Genomic DNA, 21,417 nt, shown 5'->3' on the forward strand with positions numbered 1-21,417 from the left:
GTGCGCRGAGAAAGAGGCGGCTCTGTTTCTCGGCTCCCCTGAAGCCTCTGAATCTGTGCGCAGGGAGCACCTGGAGTGCATGCAGCTAGCGCTGCCTGCGCTTTTGGGGGAAGCCTTGTGAAAATTGCTTTCTGGGGGTGGGTTGCTGCTATGCCACAGAGCCCTGAGCAAGAGCAGACCAAACTGAGCCCTGCCTCTGTGGGCTGTGGGCACCTGTCTGCAGGCTCCGACCGAACGTGGCCCTGGTTTTACTTTTAGAGAGCTCTTTGTGGCTATGAAAGATGGAACTGTGTGAGAGAAGAGAGGCGATTTTTTTTTTTGTCTCCTAAACCTTTCTCATTTTAATTTGTGTCAAAGTGGATAGCCAACGCCCTTGCGTTTGCTAAGTGCAACTCCCATTCGTTGTTCCAGAGTGAATTTTTTTAAGCACTTTGGACATCCGGATCTTTAAATCAAGAGTGAAGTTGTTTTGGGAACCTTCCTRAGCACTATTGTTGAGCTCTGCAGAGTGTGTCCTGCTGAATTACTAATGAAAAGCTAATTATTTTATGTTGGATAAGGACCCACAAAATTTGGTTTCAGGTAAAARTATGAAGAAACACTTTGTCTCCTGGAAAGCAAAGAATTTGCATAGAGGATAACGCCAGCATGAACACACGTGTAATCTTGTCAGGAATTTTTGTGTGCGTTTTCTTTGTTTTTGGAAAGCCTAGGAAGCCTTAAACTGTAGCATGCTGTTAAGGAAATAAGGTTTACCTGGAGAAAAYGACTGACCATTCAGTCTGGTGTAGCCACAGATTAACTGACAACTGTATAGGTGGAGAAACTTATTCTGAGGACAAGAATGTCACTTTCTTAATAGGGTATTCGTGCTTTTACCAGAGGAAACGCATGCAGAAATCTTTCATAAACATAGACAAAGAAGTGAATCAATAACGCTGTTAGCAGTTTCTACCAACTTGAACATTCACCTATTTCAGATGATTAGAATAATGTCGGTTAATAAGGCAACGTGGCAGTGGAAAAGCAAATATGAGTCTTCTATGAATCCATTCAGGTGCTTATAGTAAAGCTAGGAGAACACGAATTCCCTTTTACCGGGGTCTGCTGAGACCTTAGTGGATAGGGAGGGGAATACTCATGTTTATTTTTCTAGAGGAAGCTAAAATACTTGAGGCTTTTGTGACTCCAGCCCTGATGACTTTTCTGCTTGATGATATTCAAGCTATTTGAACCTAATTCATGAAAATTGAAATGTTTGGGGAGAATATTCTTTTAGCTGGAAGAATTTTATTCATCTCTTATTGTACTGTTTGAGTAGTTGAATGTCCTTTTGGACAGTGGTATATAATTCACTCTGACAATCTTTTTAATAAAAAAATGCTTTGCTTTCCTGAATAAATCCCTTTATCATTTGTAATCAAGAGTCAAGAATAGATAAACAAGCTTCTCTGAAAGATCCTATTGGAAAATTTCAAATAATGGTCCAAATAGTCTGAAGTCATTTATTCTCAAGACATGTCACTGTTTGCAGAATATTTGAACTATTATAGTCAAAATTAAACTAGGCCATAAGCATGAAGACGTTTAGAAAAAAGAAAAAAAAGGCAAGGCCTTGGATCATTTAAAAAAAGTTATTTCACTGAATRATATGAATCTAACTGAATTCAACTTCTTGGTTAAATGTATTCAGCATTTTTATTAACTAATATGAGTTTTACCTTAATTAGTATAGGTAAGAAAGCATGCTCAGTATTGTACACTGTATTCAGTACAACAGAACAGTTTCCTTTTCTTTCAATGCTTGTCTTAAGATAGTCTCCTTAAAAAACATTGCAATAAAGATAGTTGTCATTGTTCAGAGGGGAGACTTCTAGTAGTCCACATTTTTATAGCTAAACGTTGCAAAACTTTGCATCAAGTAATTGTCCAACAAGTACTTAGGACATTGAAATTCAGCYTTATAAATGAGCGTTTTGAAATCCAGCTAACAAAGGCAATTGTAATATCACTTAAGGATAAGAACATTCCTATTGTCATGTTTGGAAGGTTTGTTATTTTGCCTATGCGTTTAAATAGGACACATTCATATCTGAATAGCAAGTACCAATGTGCGGTTAGTAGGATGAGTACATTTGTGAAAACTTGTTTGCTTGCAAACACACTTACATCCAAGTGATACACAACATACATGGATACATACATAGCTGTTACTAACCTGGCAAATACCATTTTCTTGGCAGTTATATTCTGAATTCCACCTCTCAACTGGAAAACCTTAAAATAGTATGTTTAATTTTGTTGTGAATCTTGAGCGTGATGTCAGCATTTAATTCGTTTACTGAGAAACTTAGAAATTTAACTGTGAAATTATGCTGTGGGCAGCTAATGCTAGGGTAAAAAATGACTGAAACTTGCAACATGTAGATCATTCTTTTAAGGAGTATAATGAGCAAGGCAGCAGTAGGATGTCTGTTATGAACTGATTGCTGAAATGAGTAATTGTCACTGAAGGGGTTTTTTGTTATTGCCGGAGCTGTGACTATCTCTGGAAATTTTACTTTGAGTTTCATTGTTTTCAAAGTAATGGTGCATTAAGATGTCAAGTCAAAATATTTTTTTCTAGTCCTTCTGTTCTGATAGCTCACTTGAGCATGTCTATCTCTGGAGCTGAAGTGTTTGGAACCACCACACTTCTCTGAAAGCTTCTGCATGTTTCATTATTTTGTGTCTCACTGATGTTCTAGGAGAGCATAACTTGATAGAAGGTTTCTTCTTCGGTTGTGGTAGCCTCCTTAGTCTGGTTTGCCTTCCCAAACAAACAACCCCCACTCCCAGAAAACAGACAGCCCATAATTCTACTGTGAGTGGCAACGTCTGACTTTGTGGTCTTTCATTAGTGAGTATGGTAACACCAACTATGTGAACAAGTCAATTACTAAGTAAATTTTGAGGATTTTGGTGACATTCCTTTTGCACTTCTATTCATCTTCTCTCTTCTTCCCTCTCCTGGTTTTCCTCCCTCTCCCTGCTTCTCAGATTTTTTGTGTAAAAGAATCATGACATTTAGGAGCTTATTTTAGGAACGTACTTACTTTAGGTCAAGGTCAGCTGTGGTATGCTTACTGTTCTGAAGCATAAAGTGTCCTAACTGTTTGGAAAGTTAGGACACTCTGCAAAGAAGGTAGAAGTATTTATTTTCTGTTGTTCCAAAGGGGTATATGTGTATTATTGTAATGTACTAGAAACCCCTAGGAATACCATTTATTGACAGAATTAATAACAAACTAGTAGGGATTGATAGTGTTAACTTATCATTAGAGACAGCCCTTTCCTCATCACAATGACAACTGGTTTTAGAAGCTTGCTCTTACGTTTCTGGAACCTGACATATAAACTGTCAGAGATGGGGCAAATAATGCAGCCTCACTAAACTAGGCATCGGTAAGAATAGGACTCTTGGCAGTTGTAAATACTGAATGTTTTTCTGCATAGACAGAAACACAGAATGAGAACTGTATGACATGTGGCAACATCCCAAGATTTATCAAGCCTGTCTATACTAATGAAAGTTGTCATGTGTGTTATGCTGTACAGATGGTTTTATACTTTCTGATGGATTTTACAATTAAAGTATTCTTTACATTTCTCTTATTTTACTCCCTATATGTCATCCCCTCATCCCTTAATTTCTTCTTTAAAAAAACAAAAAACAAACAAACAAAAAACTAAGCCATTAAAAAACAAACAGCAAATTCATACGCTGTGGTTGGGTAAATATGGCCAAAGGAAAAACTGTATTTTTGCACCTGATATATACTGTCAGAACAGTGGGAGAGAAAAAAGAGTAGCTTGGTGGACATTGATTTGGGTTTTGTTTATTCATTCAGCACCTTGAATCTAATTGATTTAATTGAAGTTACTGAGTTGAGTTGAATGAGACTGGTTGCATCTACAGACGTAAAGCAGATTTGCAGAAGAGGACCTAGTGGCCCAGATGAAAAACAAGCTGAACTTGGAATGGAATCTGGAATACATATCAAAGTTTAATTTTTTAGTTGCAGATACATAGTGGTTTTTATCATCATAAATTATTGCTTTGTATATGAAGAGCCGTGCAAATACTTAGAAATTTCAATTATATGTTCTGATCTTGCTGAAATGATATAATGTCTCTTTACTGCAGTTTGTTTTAAATTTCTGGGAATTTTCAGATATGAATATAAGCTGAAGCTTAGCAAGCCACCTTGGGGGCTCTGCTTTCTTAAATTTGTGTTCGTTGTATGCAGCTGAGAGATTTAAAAAAAAAAGAGAGAACAAGTAAAAATTATTGGTACTGAAAGTAGATCTGGCAGAGTACTGAAGATCAATGATTTCTTCAAGCATATGTAGCCAAGGCAGGTCATAAACAGAGCATTTGGGACAAGTCGGTCAGAAATGGGCAAAGGGTTCCCTAATCTCATTTTTTCCCAGCTCTGTTTCTGTCCTGTGAGCTCCTACATTCGGATCAGATGTGACTGGATGGGGGAAGATGGGAGCAGGGAGTAGCCCCTTGCTTGTTCCCACCTCAGCCTCTACCTCTTTTCTACAAAGCCCTGAAGTGTTCCCTCCACCTTAAATGGCATCCTAGAGGACCACAGCCAGTTAGTGGGGATTTGGGGAGAGTTAACAGGCCACAAGCACACATGTGGACATGTCGAAAAGTAGGTAGAGACGGGTATGAGTGGACTGGGAAGGAAACTACTGGAAAGAAAGGCTGAGGGTAGTGCGGGTGCTAACAAGTGTGAACGCCCATGCCTGCCACCCCCTCTCGCGGTTCTGTCCTGGCTTGATTAGTGCTTCTTTGTTCTTGCTTAGGGTTCCTTAGAAAGCTTGTTGAAAAGCTCTGGCAGTGAAGAGCGTTATGAGTCCAAGGGCTGCTCAGTTTATTCTCCCAGCTTGGTCAGTAAGAGAGAGTGCAGTTTACTGGCRAGGGCTGCTGAATAGTTCTGAAAGGGAAGGTGCCTGCAAAAGCAGAAACGGGCTACCCGAGCTGCTCATGGTGCAGCGGGGACTGGGAGCAGCTTGGGCCCTCTTCATCTGCCTTTCTGCCCCGTTGGCTCACTTGTCCCTCTGTGGCTAAGAATATTGCTTGTTATCGTGGATCCTTTGTTCTACCTGTATGCGGTTTTGTATTGTTAGCTGGCTTGCTTTTATAGTGCATGCCATAGGAGGCTCGCCTATGGAATTGGGCTAAACTGTTAATTTAGCATCAAAGTACTGTTTTAAATTAGATAACAGACTCTAATTCATTTTATGAAAGTGAACATTTATCAACACTTGCCCACAATATAGTAACTGTGATATCGCTTCCCTTTTCTAAGGATAAACTGACTTATTTCACATGCCATGGCACAGTAAACTTTAGCTTTTCAAAGATAGATTACAGTAAGTGCATTTGACAAGCATGTTTATAATAACTAATACAGTCTTTGGTATAAATAACTATATTTTACAGCGCTATTTTAAACAGACTGTCCAAAATCAGCTTGTCATCTGTACAGTCCGTATAGGTGAAAGTACTTGGCTTCAAGGTAAACAGAAAGGAAATAATCAATCTTGCATTTTACTGTCTTTCTTCCATTTTTTTTTTTTTTTTTACTTGGATAGAGGAAGAATAAAAACAAAGGGCATTTCTTATCTAGCAAAACTCAGAAGGCATTTCACATGAAAACATAATGAGTATGACAGCCTACAAATAGCATTGAACAYGAATCTTCTTATACAAGAAAGGAGAAATGTCCTTTGGTATATTTACTTCAATCAACCCTAATAAGGCTTGTGTTATGTTTTTATGCATCTGCCATCATAATTATGAATACTTGACATTTTAGCATGAGCATTTATATCTGCCAGGGAAGCTACCCAGAGTCAACCTTCAAGGGACGTCCGTATTGTTACTATGGATCTCCRTAACAGCACTCAAGTAGTTACTAAGTGGCTTTAAAAATTACATCTCAGTCACGCTTGAAAGGCTCATCAAACTTTGCCACAAATATCAATGTTAAGTACCCAATCAGCTGCATTGTTTGAAGTACAGTCACATGTGCCAATGAAGGAATAGGTTGGCCGGGAAAAAGCAAATGTGTAAGGTCTCATCAATCAGGTAGAGTTTTTGCCACAACCGTTCAGAAAAATTTGCCTGTTCAGCTACAGTGAAGTAATAGGAAGATAGGGATATGTTTTGCTTTGGTCTCACACACAAAAAAATTGCTAGCTTTTCATGTAGAATCGGTTTTAGACGTGGAAAGTGATGGGTAAGAAGATGAACCTCAAATTTGTTGGAAGAGATCTGCCGATTAAGATGTGGAGACTGGAAGCAATTGGTATCTTATGTATTGGGCAAACTTTTACAGTTTAACTATAATTTGAAATGCTCAGCTTATTTTATTGAGAAAGTCATTATTCAAAATATTACCTCTGGCCCTTTTAAAAAGTCATGTGCCTATTTAGGGTGAAATACATATATTTGGAGCATTTGGCAGTATCGAGGACCTCCAGTGGCCCTGGGCACTTCAGCAAATTAAAAGCTGCAGGGCTCTGCCACTCCTAGCCTCGGATATTTCCGCTGTGGTTCTTCATTTCTGGCCTCTGCTCAGTCCATTTGGTTGTGCCAAAACAACTGCTTGTGGGGCTATGTTGTCGCCTGGGTCAGAGATCCCTCCATACCAGCAGTGCTATCCTTTCCCTTTCCCTGAAAAGAGTGGGGGATTAGGCTGGGTCTGGTGTCTCCTTAGGTATGCTCTTTCTCTTCTTTCTCTGTATTTGCCTTGCATAGATTGAAAACATTTGAGAACAGAGATTACCAGTGTTTGCGCTGTGTACTGTAGGGTGTTGTTCTTGGCTACCTTTAGGTCATACCAAAAGAAATATGAATAATAAGAATCAGAAAAATGTCAGGTCTTTGGAAGATACTTTGGTGTAGTTGTGGCATGTAGGTAAACAAGATGGGCTAATCACCATAGTTTTCGTGTAATGTATTTGTAATTTGTTTTCATGTGTAGGTGTGAATGAAGGCTGCCATATGGTGTGTATATTGGTACTTTTCCTTGACAGCCTTTATTTTAAGTTAAAGGAATTCCAAGACAAACTCTATTATGCAAGGAATCTCATTTCAAATGCTTACCAGTATATGCCGGAAGAATACCTTGAAAGAACACTGAAGAAAGACTGTAGAGCTCCAGGAARGCTGCGAAATTAAACAACACTTTTGTCCATTTTTGAGGTGCCCTAATTAYATTAGTTCTGTCTATGTTGTACTATTGCCAGACTTTCATCTTTCAACCATTTGATTGGGAGTCTTTCATAACTAATATATTAAAATTTGATTTTATGTTAATGAGTTTGTGGAGCTCTGGAAGAGGTTCCACAGTGACTTTATGAAATTTTTCATTCAAGATGTGGTGCATTTTAATATTTTTCACTGCCTTGTTCTAAAGTGTTTTTGTCCCTTTATGGGCAGAAATAGAAAGTATAACCTGAGCCCGTAGAAGAGTTTGTTAGAATATGAACTCCTTAAGAAAACTGAAGAAACGTCCTTGATGCTGTGTTCAGATTTTGTGATATGAACATATACACGCATTCTTCAATGTGCTTCTTGTCACCTTGTGGAAGCTGTGATGCAAGCAGTGGTCCAACTTGGTTAACCAATGCAGAGATATGCAATAACTGGAAGATGAAAAGCTGTGGTAGTCTGAGGAGGTGTTGACTCAGTGATGTGTTGACATAAATTTGCTTTTGTGAGGCTGAGGATGCAGTTTGATCAGCTCAGCTGGAATATTAATGGTACTTAATGTTGGAAGAGGTGATCCCACTCCAGACTGCCCCTCTCATTCATGCTGGTTCCCTGGGCTAGCCCTAGCATTTGCTGTACCCTGTGCTGGGATGCTTTGTGGGGCCTGAGGAGCCGAAAGATTCAGAGCAGGTTTTCTGCCTGGTTTAGTTGCCTGAACCAGCTCATCATGGATCTAGCAAGATCCTAGTGCTTGTGTGAAGAAGGAGTAGAAACAAGTGGTTGGGGAAGGAGGAAAGTCAGACCATGGCTGCCTCAAATAGATGTCTGATTGTGAAATTAAGTTAGCCTGATGCAAACAGCTGTCTGAAGAGGTAACTTTGCCTCTGTCTTGTGCGGGTGCTTGAGTGCCTCCAAGGGAGGCAGTGAAGAACTGTCCTGGCCCAAAGCACCTTGCCCCYGGAAAGGAAAAGACAGGGGCTCTTGTCCCTCTGTGCATCTGTCACACGGAGGTCATCAAACTGCAGCCTTCCTCCAGCTGGTGTTGTGGGCCTGTTTTTTTGCAGGGGCATAACAGCTGGGAGAGTTTAAATCGTCCTGATCTTATTTTTGATTTCAAACTTCRCTGTATTCTGACATGAGCACGTTACGTATAGAAGCACTGTGTGTTGCTGCCTTGCTCTCTGATCCCTGAATTTGGTATCCATGGGCTTTTATCTTTTATTTGCCCATGCACATACCTGACAAAGAGGTAATGTGATTCTGTGCTGAACTTCGTTTTCTGTCGTAACTTGAGCCATCACTTCTCTGTAGGTCACGAAGTTCAATGAAAAAGTTATTGAGCTTTTAATTTGCCCCGCTGGACAGGTCTTTGTTGAGATGGGAGTGCTTCCTGTGAAAAGAAAAAAAGAAAGAAAATTCTCAACATCCTTTTTATAAGTAATAATCACTCCCACAGGAGCACTGGCTGTCAGGAATACAGATATGGTTAAAAAATTAAAGGGTCTTATTTTGATGAACATTTGCAATCATGAACAGGAAGCATCAGTACTGAAGCAAACACGTCTAAACAAAGCTGGAACTTTTTACTAGCTTTTTTTGTCCACAGTGAGGGGAAAATATAAAAAAAATAATTGTGAATGTGGAAAAGCTGAGTAAGACGACAATTTTTCCATCCAACTTAAAATTTACTACAAGTTGGATGTTCAACTCCTTTTTGTCTTTCAAATTTTCCTTCCCATTGTTGAAAATCTCACCTATTGAATCGTGTACTGATGCTAGCCTGCAACTGGAAATTTTGTCTCTCTAAGGTTTTTTTTATCTTGACAGTAGTTGAAAGCTGAGTAATTTAGTTGTGAGCAAGCTTTCATTTTATCGTTTCTCTCTCAGTACCTTGCATACATCCATGGTGTTTGGGGTTGGAAAGGAAGTAGTGATGTCTATTCTCTAATTCAGCCTAAAAAAGCTATTAAAATGTATGGCTTTTAACCTTGTTAACAGTAAACTAGTTGTTAAAAGCATAGTTTGAAAAGAGAAATAATTATGAAACTTTTATTTAAAATGGTATACAGGGCTACAGAAAGCTAGTTGTTTTTGATTTTGCAGATGAGTGCTTTAGAACAAGATTTGCGAAGTTCTGCATTCGTTCAAAGGTGATAATTTGTTTTTCTTTGAAATTCTGAAACTCTACAAATTTATTTACATTTAATTGTGCTTAATTAACATTTGAAACAGTTGCARTTCTAGTTTGGAGGGACGACTTTGTTATTGCCTCCTGTGTGTATGATACATATTCCAGTACATAGTGAAAATGGTTGCAATGTATATATGCCAGCTGTATGTTCAGAGCGTAGGCCTGTATCTGCATACAAATGGGGTGAAAACAAAATTGCTAAAGGTTATGCTATGGAGTAGGGTGTAACTAGGTTTGGAAGGACTGACAGCCCTTGGAAAATGTGCTGTTTCATATGAGAACAGGGATACAGAACACTTTATCTTACCTGGATTTTTAAATGAAACATTCCATTGGTTTTCGGCATCTTAGTGGCCAATGATTTCCGTAGGTGAAACATTATGCTGCTTTGTTTTCAGTCTCTTTTACCCCAGAACATCATTTGCCTCTCTGTTGTTGTTTATCTCTTTATTTTAATTATTTATTTATTTATTTTAATGAGAGTTAATGTTAACTGAATGCATGTGTGTTGCTCTATAYGTTTGGGAATATAGTCATTTAATTTTTGTGTAATTTTGTTTTACTTTTCTGTAGGCTCCATAATTGGAATATCAATAAAATATTGAAAGAGCTGAACYGTTGGACACCATGCAAAATTAAAATTTGACCTTACTAAATTGCCTTGTAATAATTTTGTCACATTTATGATCAACAAAAATACTAATAAAATAAACTGTTCATTGTTGCTGTCTTATATTGTGACTATGTAAATACAAGTRATGGTGGGTTTTAGTAACCTAAAACAACATGGAGAAGTGCTGAGTTTTGATAACTTATTAATTGTCTAGGTAGTTTGTTGAAGTCTAACACCTTTTAATAAAAATCACAACAAAGTGTGTTGCTACCATTTCAGTTATACAGAAATACCGATATCTTTGGCAAATAGTGATATGTTCTTTAAATAACTTGTAGAAAACTGAAGTGCTTAAATACAGCAAGCATATAACATCTGAATAGGGTAATGGGATAACTTAGGTAGTTTACAAATTTATAGAGTAATATCTTGATGTGTTTAAAAAAAAAAAAAAAGCTGACCTACCTAACTCTCAACGCTTATAAATATTAGTAGAGGATAAACTAGTATTGCAAAGAGTATTTTGTAATATATTTGTATGGGATTTCTTAATGCATCTTGAAGATGTTTTCTCTTGTGTCAGGAGAGGCTCAATCTGTTCCAATTAAAGAATTTTCCATATTGAAAATGAGAAGTCAATTACTACAATTATTTTTGAATAGCTGATTTACATAACCTTAATTGTATTCATTCCCTTTGAAAGCCTGAAGCTGATATTTATGATGTTTTGATTGATCAGTAGCATATTTATAATGTTAGAATTGCTACAGGAGAACCTTATTGGTAACTGCAGTCTTGAGTAGTTCCCTCCTGAATAAACATTTTAGAAAATAAATGACTGTTTATTTCATTGGTGAGGAAAGACATTAAATCTTTCAGTTACCAATATATGTGGTACTTGAAATATTTCCTTTCTGCACACTGTAAAAAAGGGAGTTTAAATCTAGGTCATGTTACTTAATTGATGGTGTGTTCCATACCATAAAGAAATACATTTTCCTTGTTTTTTTAATCTGTCAAAATAGTGCCTAGGTGTAGACTAGGGAACTGCAGGCTTTTCACTTAAGCTGGTCGAGGAGTGACAGCAGTAAGAAACAGCTCTGCCCCACGTYGGGCGGGAGGCCGCTGCGGTTCAGCTCCGACGCATCTTCCCGCGGCCGCAGCAGAGACCCTTTCTGCCGCCTCCGACCCCGCACCCTTGTCCCCAGCAGGGTCCGCGGCAGCGGCCTGTCCTGCGCCCCGCCAGCGCCAAGGCGAACTGGGGAACGGAGCGCTGGAGCGGGTCCGCATCGGGGTGCGGGTGTGTGGTCTTTCCTGGCTCTGCTGCAGGGGTTTGGAGGAGAGGAGCTGCCATGAGTATCTCAATATGCTGAATTTGCTTGATAGGTGAATAGGAGCTGGAACCACTTTAATGTTCAGAACTGAAACAGTCTCCAAATAGTTTGTAACTCTTCGATATAATTATGAAAGTGAAGAACTGGGTTTTCTATTCACTTCTGGTCACTGTGATTTTTTTTTTTTTTTTTTTTCTTTTTTGCATGCCTCATTGCCCGAACCAAGCTCATTTCTGACCGGCTGTCAAGGCAGCTGCTGTTTCTTGGGAACCTGTTGGTTCTTGGGGAGCCAGTGAAATTATTGGCATATAGCAAAAATGCAGTTTGCCTCTCTGTTGACTGGTAGGTGAGCTACCCTATCTCAGACATCAGAAATCTGCCTGTGGTCTTTCTTATTCCTCTGTTTGCTAAAATAATTTACTACTATCATTCCTGCTAATGCTTCATTTGATCTTTTGGAGAATAGGGGAAACGTACAGTGTTTAGAAACCTGAACAGGCAGTGCAGTATGCAATAATATTATAACATATGTGAGCCTGCAAGAGTGGCCGTGCAGGGTCAGAGTAGTGCACTTGTCTCTGTTAGCAAGCAGTGGCACATACTGGAAGTATATAGGAATAAGGTAGTGCTAAAGTAAATCCGCTGCTGTTTTACCTTTCTGTTTTTTCACTRCTATGTGTTTTCGGGGCTTTTGAATTTGAAGCGTTGCTTGCATGTTTCTGTTTAATAGTTCTTGCTGAACTCTTCCATCAGTTTGTCCAGTTCCTACTTAAGCCAGTCCCTGCTTTTGGCCTCTGCAACGTTCTGGGGCAGGAAGCGTGAGGTACTGCGATGCCGTGGAGTATTCACTGCGCTAGGGCATGACACTGCGGAGAAACCCGCTTGGGACAGCGGGCGAATTCACGTGTGCGTTACCGCCAGGTCACAGCGGGCTCCCTTTTCTCTGTTCTACGTTGCAAACACTCCAGTGAATTTCACATCCCACTACCATCTTCAGCGCTTTCAGCAGGCTGGTCTTACACAGTATCAAGTTTTCTCTTCTGTGGTAACAACTACTTTGTCAGAAATTAAGTTTCCACAGAAAAAGTGAGATTGAGAGGGGAAAAAACCTTTGTAGGGGTGAGCCACAGTTGTGAAACTTCTTGAATCATGATAGACTTCAAGTCTTACAGATTTGTACAGAATCAGCTTTTCCGTAAGGTCAACATTAGCAGTCATTTAAAACCAAACAGGGAAAGACTCTGTAGTTCCGTCTGCGTCTGGCTGTCAACCCCCCTTTTGGCTCTCTGTAGTCGTGAGGCCTAGTGATGGTCTGGTGATGAATGCGGTGTGAGTACCTGGGTAGTTCCCTTGTAATGCAGTAATAAAGTACAAAGAGAGTTGTCTTTGTTACTGGAATTAATCTCTCCCATAAGCTTTGGAAAATACCGAACAAATTGTATGTGGTAAGAGCTATTCGTGTGGCGATGGAAAGGAAGCAGGCTCCAGACGGAAGAGGAGAGCAGGCTTTCTACCAGATTATTTAAGGGGTTTTGTGTCCCTCTGAAATATGCCTTCATAAATATGAACTGACACATTTCTAGCAACCAAATTATAAATGAGTGGAAGACCAGAAAATGTCGATTTCTTCCTTAGAAACACTTCAGGATTTTTCTCTTCATATTCCTTCTTTTTTCCCTCTCATACTTTCATTTCTTCCCTTAGGCAAATGAGTTCCTTTAAGTGTTTGTCTCTGTTTCAATACACTGCTACTCGCAGGATGTGGTTTTTTGACATGTCTTGGGAGTGTCGGAGGAGATTTGATGCATTAATAACTTTATAGAGTGTGTACATGTACCTTAAAAATGAGAGAGCGAGGGGAGAGAGAGAGAGAGAAGTAAATCAACCCTTTAAACTTGTTTTATACAGATATCTTAACATTGCTTAACAATTTGTGTATGATGTAGTCTTTTTAAATTCAGCATGAGCTAAATAAAATTTTTAGTAAATGAGAAGGAGTTCAGAAAAAGTGTCATAAATGAACCCCCTAAGATGAAGAAGTCATCTTGTGCCAAGTAGGCAAAGTTACTGAAAGTTACTGCCCAGCATGGGAGAACTGTGCTGCTTAGATTTAGGGTGGCAGGTGGGAAAACTACTTGAATGGCTGCTGTTGTCTCCTGTCCTCTTGGCGTGGGCTGCCAGGTGCCAGCTCTCTGGCTTGCTGGGAGCCGTGAGTCTTCTGATTTGCTTAGATTCATTGGGAATTCACACACACACACCCCCCGATCTAGGAACTGTAACAGCAATTTCCATCTAACCACACATAACTGAGATAGTTGCTGGTAGTGCTTTATCTGATGCATATTATCTGATCACTTTGTATTAGGGACCAAGAGGAAGTTTCTTGTAAAAAGCCAGGTTAATTTGATCTAAAACAGGCATAGGCTGGGGTATTAGGGAGACTCTRTACTCTGTCACCATGCTGGAAATGGTTTATCCTTGGAATATAATTATAACGTACTTAAAAGTTGTATCTGCTCGCTCAATACAACTTCCATGTTTAGGTCAGTCAGTCAGTCCCAGTGGGTCAGTCAGTAGCATCAAAATTTTAAAACATAACCATCCCCCACCCCCAAAGAATTAATTTGTTTTGTGTTCTTAAGCGTTTTCAAATCTAAATATTTTAAGCAACGTAAGATGCTAACTAATCATAGCATGCTAACTCTGAGAAAAGCGTGCCTTCAGCACAGGACAGTGCTGAAGTGTATACTTGAGTCGCATTGAGTTCAATGTGTTTAAACACAAATGCATATGCTTTGCTGAATGTATATGGTTTTTGTTAGCTGTTTTCAAATATGATCAATATTTTGGTAGTCCCTTAAAGGATTAGATTTGCTTTTTAAAAAATAAATACTTGAAATATGCCAACTGTATTATCTTTTGTTTTGATAGCTGATTGCTGTTTATGATGAACAAGAACCTCACCATAAGATTGATGGCACCAATGGCACTTTGACGGACAGAAACAGCCCAGACCCTTTTGAGATGGAGGTGGCCACTCAGCTGGCTGCCTTCCAACCTATTGGTGGTGAGATTGAAGTGACTCCTTCTGCCCTGAAACTAGGTATGTATATCTTACCATTTAATTTTTTGACCAACATCTAATATTTTCTTTCTTCCCTTTCTTCTTTTCTTAGTGTATCTATGGTGCAGTTCTATGTATTTATAGAATAATTTTGTAGCACCCCATCATTTACCTCAGAATTCAGTGAGGATAATTTTTATGGCAAAAGCTGGGCTTTTAACAAGTTGTTGCCGAACACTGAAAGTGGACATGGCAAGCRTGCACCTGAGCCTTGCATCTCACTGGATGTTAAGCCCATCCGTACAGCTGGGGCCTCTTTCTTCTCCTTTCTTTGTCCAGGTAGATTGCAGGCGAGTCTTCACTGTAATCTGAGAGCAGAAGAGATGACACCTATGCAAGGTATTTTAAAATTATGAAGTCGTTGGGAAAAAAACAGCAATTTTGTTGAGGACCATGGGTTCAATGAGTGTGAAACTGCTGCTTGCAAGCACTTTTCCCAGTTGTCTGAGCTAGTCTGGTGTTTTGGGGTTGGAAGGTAGAAAGAGGGAGATACTGCAAGCAGTTTAACTCTTTTCCTTTGAAGCAACTGAGTAGCAGAGTCTAGTAGCTTATCTGACTTCCAGGTGAGCAGACTGTGATTAGGAGAGGTTTCTGCTTAATTCCCTTTTATATCAGAGGGCACTATGTGATGTGCTGCAACTCTGATTCCCTGTGTTGTTACAGCATGCCTGGAAGACCAGAGTTCAGAGACTGGTTTCAACTTATGACGAGCTAGTCCTGTATGCTGGACACAAAGCAGTTTGAAATACTTTTTTGGACTGAGAGCGGACTAAGCTGTCACCTAGATACTAGATAGAGAAGCTTTTGAAAACAGACTGAAGGTGAATCCCCTTACTGTCTAGCTGTAAAGCAGTAGTACCCTGACAGTGTTTAGCAAATGAATGATGTTCAGCAAGGCTTCTCTGCTTTCCCCGAGAGGTCATTGCCAAAGGTCTGCATGCCCAAATTGCATGATAAAATCAGTGATGTGGCTTGAACCATAAAAGTTAAGAACTTGGATTATCTCTGTGTCCTGAATTCACCCAATATTCGTGAGTGTTGCTGGCAGCCTCGTAACGGTGTGCAATAAAACTCCGGAGTGTGAGCAGGTGGGATAAGGATGGAGCCTTATGTCTCTGCGTGCTCCTCTTGCTGTAGAAGTAATCTGTTTATGACTTCAGAAATTGAACGTTCAGTAGTCTGTTTATTTTAATTGCATTTTTAAAGGAAGAGGCCGATTAAAAAATTAGAATAAATTTTCTACTAAAGCTTGCTGGACGAGGCTGTGTAACTTCACTTTTAACAGAAGTTCCTGCTGGATTTTGTGCCTGTTGTAGAAAATGTTCAAAACTGAATTTCATGAAAATTTTTGGATTCAAATTTCTGGTCCAACAAGTCATTTAAAAACTGCTTCTAGTTTCTGTGACATACAGGAGTGTTTCATACTTAAAACCTCAGGAAAAGACTTTACTCATGACATAACTTGTATGTATTTAAGAGTGGTGTGTTTGATATGCACAAAGTATGGAAAAGTTTGTGGCTAAAGGTCCTATGTTTGAATGGTTTGCCACTTTCTGTTGCATATTTTTAAATAACATGGTGTAAACACAATTTAGTGTGTTTTGGAAGGTAAAGATTGTTCTCCATGTATCTCAGAAGCATGTTTTAAAAAAAAAAAAAAAAATTGGTAAATGTGGTTTATCTAGCCTGCTATTATATACAAGTTTGGTTCAGTATTTCAGCCTCATGCAGTTTTATGTGAAAGAGTTAAGTTAAATGCTCATGCCCTTGGTCTCACCAGTAAGCTACCTGATGGTTCAGTTTTCATGGCATTTATGGAATSCTTCTATTACAGAAGTTAAAGGAGATTAAATATAGCACGAGAAGAGCAGCTAATTAGGGTTCTATTTCGTTTTCAGTGCAGTAGTAATATGCATTTGAAGTTAAAATGAATGCTTGCCTCTTAAAACAGAGCATTTGTCTCAGTGTTTCTCTTTCAGATTGTCTTATTTTATAAGTTAAATGAAAGATTTTATACCTGTCAATCCTGCAAACTCAATCTGGGCTCTGAAACTTAATTCCTTTCTCTTCTGGATTTTGCATCACTGATTATAACAATTCTTTAGTCTAAAGTTTTACCTTTACCTTTCCAGTGCAAGTTCACAGACCTTAAATTATGCCCCTAATTCCACTAGAGGCAAATTGAAAAGTAAACGAAAAAATAGAAGGAGAATTTGGTTGCATCATTATCACTGATGCATGAACAGTAGTCCAGCTCCCCATGTAATTATGGAATTGACTCAGTGTTGCTAGCAGAAGTAAATTTAAAAAAAGCTTTTATTACTTTGAGAACAATGATGAGATCAAATGTACATAGTAAGCAAGTCTGAGAAGAAAACTCTTTTTAAATGTTGCAACTTTCTACAGCAGAGCTGTATTTCAAAAGCTGTCATTTTCTTGGCCTTTTAGAGAGTGTTTTTACAGAATGGCTTTAGGGATTGAATATAGGGAATCCATTGTTAAAATAAGTGGCCAGACTATAGAACAATTTTGTGCGTGTTAATTTATTTGAATGTTTTGTAGGTAATGAAACGAGATCCACCATTTTATCCATGACCAATGTATTTCTGGTGATCTACCCAGAGAATATTTAGAGCTTGATGCATGTAAAACTAAATGTTATCATTCTCAAACATGAGAGAATTAACATAGATTTTAGAAAAGACATTAAGAGATTGCCTTCAAACTTTTTCCTCTTAGAAAATTGTGTATTTGATCCAGCTAAGCTAATTGTTTCTTATACCCGGTGTTAAAGCCTTTACTTGCCTAGAGATGGAGAAAAGGGGGAAAATTGTTCTTTGGTACCTGGTTAACTCTTTCACTTTTTGTGATTATACGCTTTACATATTAATCAGTTTGAGTCTGAGAGCATACTTTTTCCATTATKTAGTTAAAAGTAAAAAGAGTAAGTAAATCATTCATAACTTTGAAAATGTGCTAGGGTGAGGGGGTTTTGTGGGTTTTTTTTTTCATGTTTGTTTATTTGTTTAAGGAAGTCCTGTATTTGACTTGAAAGTTAAAAGTACGTTAGATCTTATTGCTTCCACATACTGGCAAAACATTAGGGCAAAAAAAGTGTGTATTTGTTATTTTATTTCTTATAGAATTATTTTCTTAATACTTAGCTAGTACCTCCTAACAACCTTTCAGGTCATAACTCAGCTTTTTTTTTTTTTTTTTTTTTTTCCTGAAATTAATGCATTTCCACTTTTCAAGCTAATTCGGTGTTCCAGCAGCAGGTAAAATTGTGGGTATGGGTTTTTGTGGTGATAAATTTAAGAGGAATGAATTATGCCATTAGTTAATACACTATTTGTTGTGTCCGTAACATGAGGTGAAATACTGGCATCTGGTCTTTGCAGCGCACCCGCAGAGAACTGGACTCTCGGGTGTTGTGGCCAACACAGTCTGAATTCGGACCTCAAAGTAAGCGGCGCTGGAARGGCTTTACTGCAGTGTCTGATGTTCAGGGCTGAAATTACGGAGGGAATCCGAGTCATTTACTTCCATTAGATATAAAAGTCTCAATTTGGGAGTGAGTTTTGTATCCTGTTTTTCTATTAATCCTGGTTACCAAAATGGTGACGCAATGAACCAGCCCTTTTCCTACAGTTCACTCTTCCTCTCTGCAGGAGAAGTCAGAGTTAGCTGTTGCAACCTGCTCTCGTGCCTTCAGGTGTAGATGAAGCGCTAATGATCATGTCATGTGTACTTTTGCACACCCAATATCCCTATTTTTTTGAGAAGTAGCAGTGTTATCTTCAGTCCTGTTGGAATGGCTTGGAAAAGTAATACTGTATCTCTGTAGAAACCTGAAGAGGAGAAGGGGGCATATTCCTTACTTTGTTTCCATTCCGAGGAGATCTTCCAAGCGTCTTGCTTTTTTGGGTTTTTTGTTTGTTTTGTTTAATGAACAGGAGAGCGCTGAAAGTATAACCCGCAGAGGGCTCTGGGTTCGATTACGCCTCCAGTTCCCTTTCTCTTTTCCATTCATCATTCGGGTATAGTGCAAAAGAATAGCAGGGCTAGCAGGAGTTGGTTAATTGTACTCAGTTGCTCCTATCAAGATATATTAAAAAAAAAAAGCTTTTTAATAGTGAAAATCTTGCTGTATGTTTCAGTTAAGAATGAAATAATTATAAATCAGATGTTTTTWAAAAAAAATCCCCATTTGACAGAAAATGTGATTGGGTAAGGAATAAGTTTCATGCCACAAAATACRAATGTTGATAAAGACAGCTGTTGATACATATTATAAAATTTATAGAAGTATGCAAGCATTTAATTTGTCCAATCAGCTGTTTGAAGCAGTGAAAAAAAATGATTTACTGATTTTATTATTTCTGTGGATAAGTAGAGTACGTGTAGGCACAGTTGCTGAGCTAGCAGTAAAGAGAGAGCTTGTCTGGTGAGACTGTTGCTTCGAGTGACTTATGAGCAGCACTTTCCAGAGTAAATTAGGGATGTAGAAATTGAAGTAATTAAAAAAAAAAAAAATTACATGGGCAACTAAATGTCTACTTTACTCTTGAAAAATTTAATCCAGGTAAATTTAAAAATCTTTAACACCAAATGCTGTCTTAACTTCTTTGTTGCCATTTAACATCATTTCTTAGGTATAAGACTATGTATACACAAAATTTTACAATGAGCTGTGAAATCGTAGTGTATCAAAGTATTCTGTGTAGCCGCATGACTTTCCCCCGTGGTGAAAGTAAGGCGATCTGTGTTTGACTCCTCAGCCGTTCTCCCGCCTAGGATATAGGCTCTTGTAGGCTAAGCATTGCCTTTGAACTTAGGTGTAGCCTTTAAAGACTAGACTTTACCAATTATGTTGGAGCCAGACCGTAATCTACAGTTAGCAACTTTCCCAGTGTTGCCATAAGGCACTGGAATTCTTCAAAGTTATTTTATTTTATTAATCTTTAACAATGTTTCATTTCTTATCTGTATCATTCTTGCATCTTCCTTGATCTGACCTTATGTAATTAGATAACATTGTTTTGAATGGGTAAATTGAGATGTCATGATATTTTCTTAAAACTGATGTATAAAATCATTTAAACACTCATTTCCTTTATTCTGCACAGGAGGTGGTTTTTGTTGTTCTAATCAAATGTCATTTAGATTATGATGTTCTAACTAGCTGCTATTGTTGATAATGTATGAATTTCTTTATACTGCCAAAATATAGTATGTTTTATTTTTGGCACATTGTGTGTGCAAATGATCTTTAATATAATTGGTAACAAACTAACAAGTGTATGGAATTATGAAACATTGGTGATCCTTGTATAAAGGTGAAAGAGTAATTCTGAGATTAACTAGTGTTCTGTTTTCATTGGTGCTTTTTGAGTATATTGTCTTTTAATATTTCTTTTTGACCAGAGATGGTGACTGAGAGGCCTTTGCAGAAAAGGGACTTCCTTTGCAGACCTACTTGACCGACAGCCTTTGTTTCCTGTTCTCAACTATTGTTTGAATGTTGATGTATGATTAAACTGTTGTTCTCTCATCTTGGCTGTGGTCGTGGATGATAGTCCTGTGTGTCATGTGTAAGAGCTTTAGAGAGTCTACGATGGATGAGGATACATATATGAGGGATGCTAACAATATTTGCAGATGGTCCTGTCTGGTGTTCTCAGGCTAATAGTTTGAGGGTTTGGGGCAAATATGTATTTATTTTTAGAATTATTAGAAGTGAGCTACCGACACAGAGTGGTAAACCACAACTTTAGGGTAACAACTAATTTATGTGTAAATTGGTGTGATCTTCCAAAATATTTTCAAAACATTTTGGTTTTGGTGTTTACCCACTTCAGACTGGAGGGCTTTTAACCCACCAGTCCTCCTCTGCTTGTGAACCTGATGCGTCCATGTTGTTTTAAGCTGCTSCCCGCAGACTCTTGTTAAAGTAATGTTCAGGGAAACGCTCTTCTCTGTAGAGCGCTGGTCCGTAGGGAAAGGCTGGTATGTGCTCACTGGCTTCATCTGCCACGTAGCGCCTCCGGCAGCATACAGGGCACTGTGGCTTCAGAAATGTTCCGTTTTCTTTAAAACACTAGCGTGTTGCTGTAACTCTTGTCATATGTAATTTAGCAGCATATTTGCACATATTCTTTGCTTTTAGAAGTAGAGTTTGTACTTCATTATAAGGTTTTTAAATTAAAATAGCAGAACTGTATTTGTCTGAGATTCTGATGTTTGTGGTTCAGTGGGGTCTCATAAGCTCTTTCAAAAATCTATTGTGCACCCATAAACAAGCTATTGGTACCTTCCTGGTCTTTTTGCACTTAATAGGTCAGTGTGCTTTTCTAGGGGCTTTCTCTGTATGATGGATACCAGAACAGAAAAGGTGAGCAAGAGGTTTAGCCTTTTGGGKTTTTTTTCCTGATGTCAGTTTGTTTTTACCATTCAGCCCATATGGGCAGAAAGGAGAGCACTAATTTAATTATTTATGGAAGATCCATTTTATGGACGTGTCGCTTTGAGTTGGAATACCTTCCTGACTGATTCAGAGTTTCCTTGTTTGCTCTGTTTGATAGATGATGGTTGAGTGCACACAAATTTGGTTGCTGCTTTTCTCTTGCTTCTCTCCTGGCACTAAGTAGTCGTGATTTTGCCTGGGGGAAGAAAGGCAGTGTTCGGTGATACTTGTCACTTCTGAATTCTAAGGTAGGAAGAAAAAATGAGATATACACAGGTATCACCATGATTTTATTTTTCTCCCCTGAAAGCAATGTTTTTAATTATTCTTTCATATTTCCCCTTTGCTTTGGGAATCAGGTAGAAGAAGATTCCTGAAGCCATTTCTGCGTACAAGATTTTTTTGGGAAGCAGATG

The 21,417-nt window shown here is 38.5% G+C and overlaps 1 protein-coding gene across 1 annotated transcript in view; it reads left to right on the forward strand.

The window, feature by feature from the left end:
• The window catches only part of PARD3B (par-3 family cell polarity regulator beta), a 411,041-nt gene that overhangs the window by 103,305 nt on the left and 286,319 nt on the right, over positions 1-21,417 (forward strand). The window contains exons 3-4 of the mRNA XM_026088114.1: positions 14,343-14,514; positions 14,815-14,874. Coding sequence (XP_025943899.1) covers positions 14,343-14,514; positions 14,815-14,874 — 232 coding nt within the window. The remainder of the gene's footprint in view (positions 1-14,342; positions 14,515-14,814; positions 14,875-21,417) is intronic.

The sequence above is a fragment of the Apteryx rowi genome, unplaced genomic scaffold (genome assembly GCF_003343035.1).
Source record: "Apteryx rowi isolate R43461 unplaced genomic scaffold, aptRow1 scaffold_12, whole genome shotgun sequence".
NCBI lineage: Eukaryota > Metazoa > Chordata > Aves > Apterygiformes > Apterygidae > Apteryx > Apteryx rowi.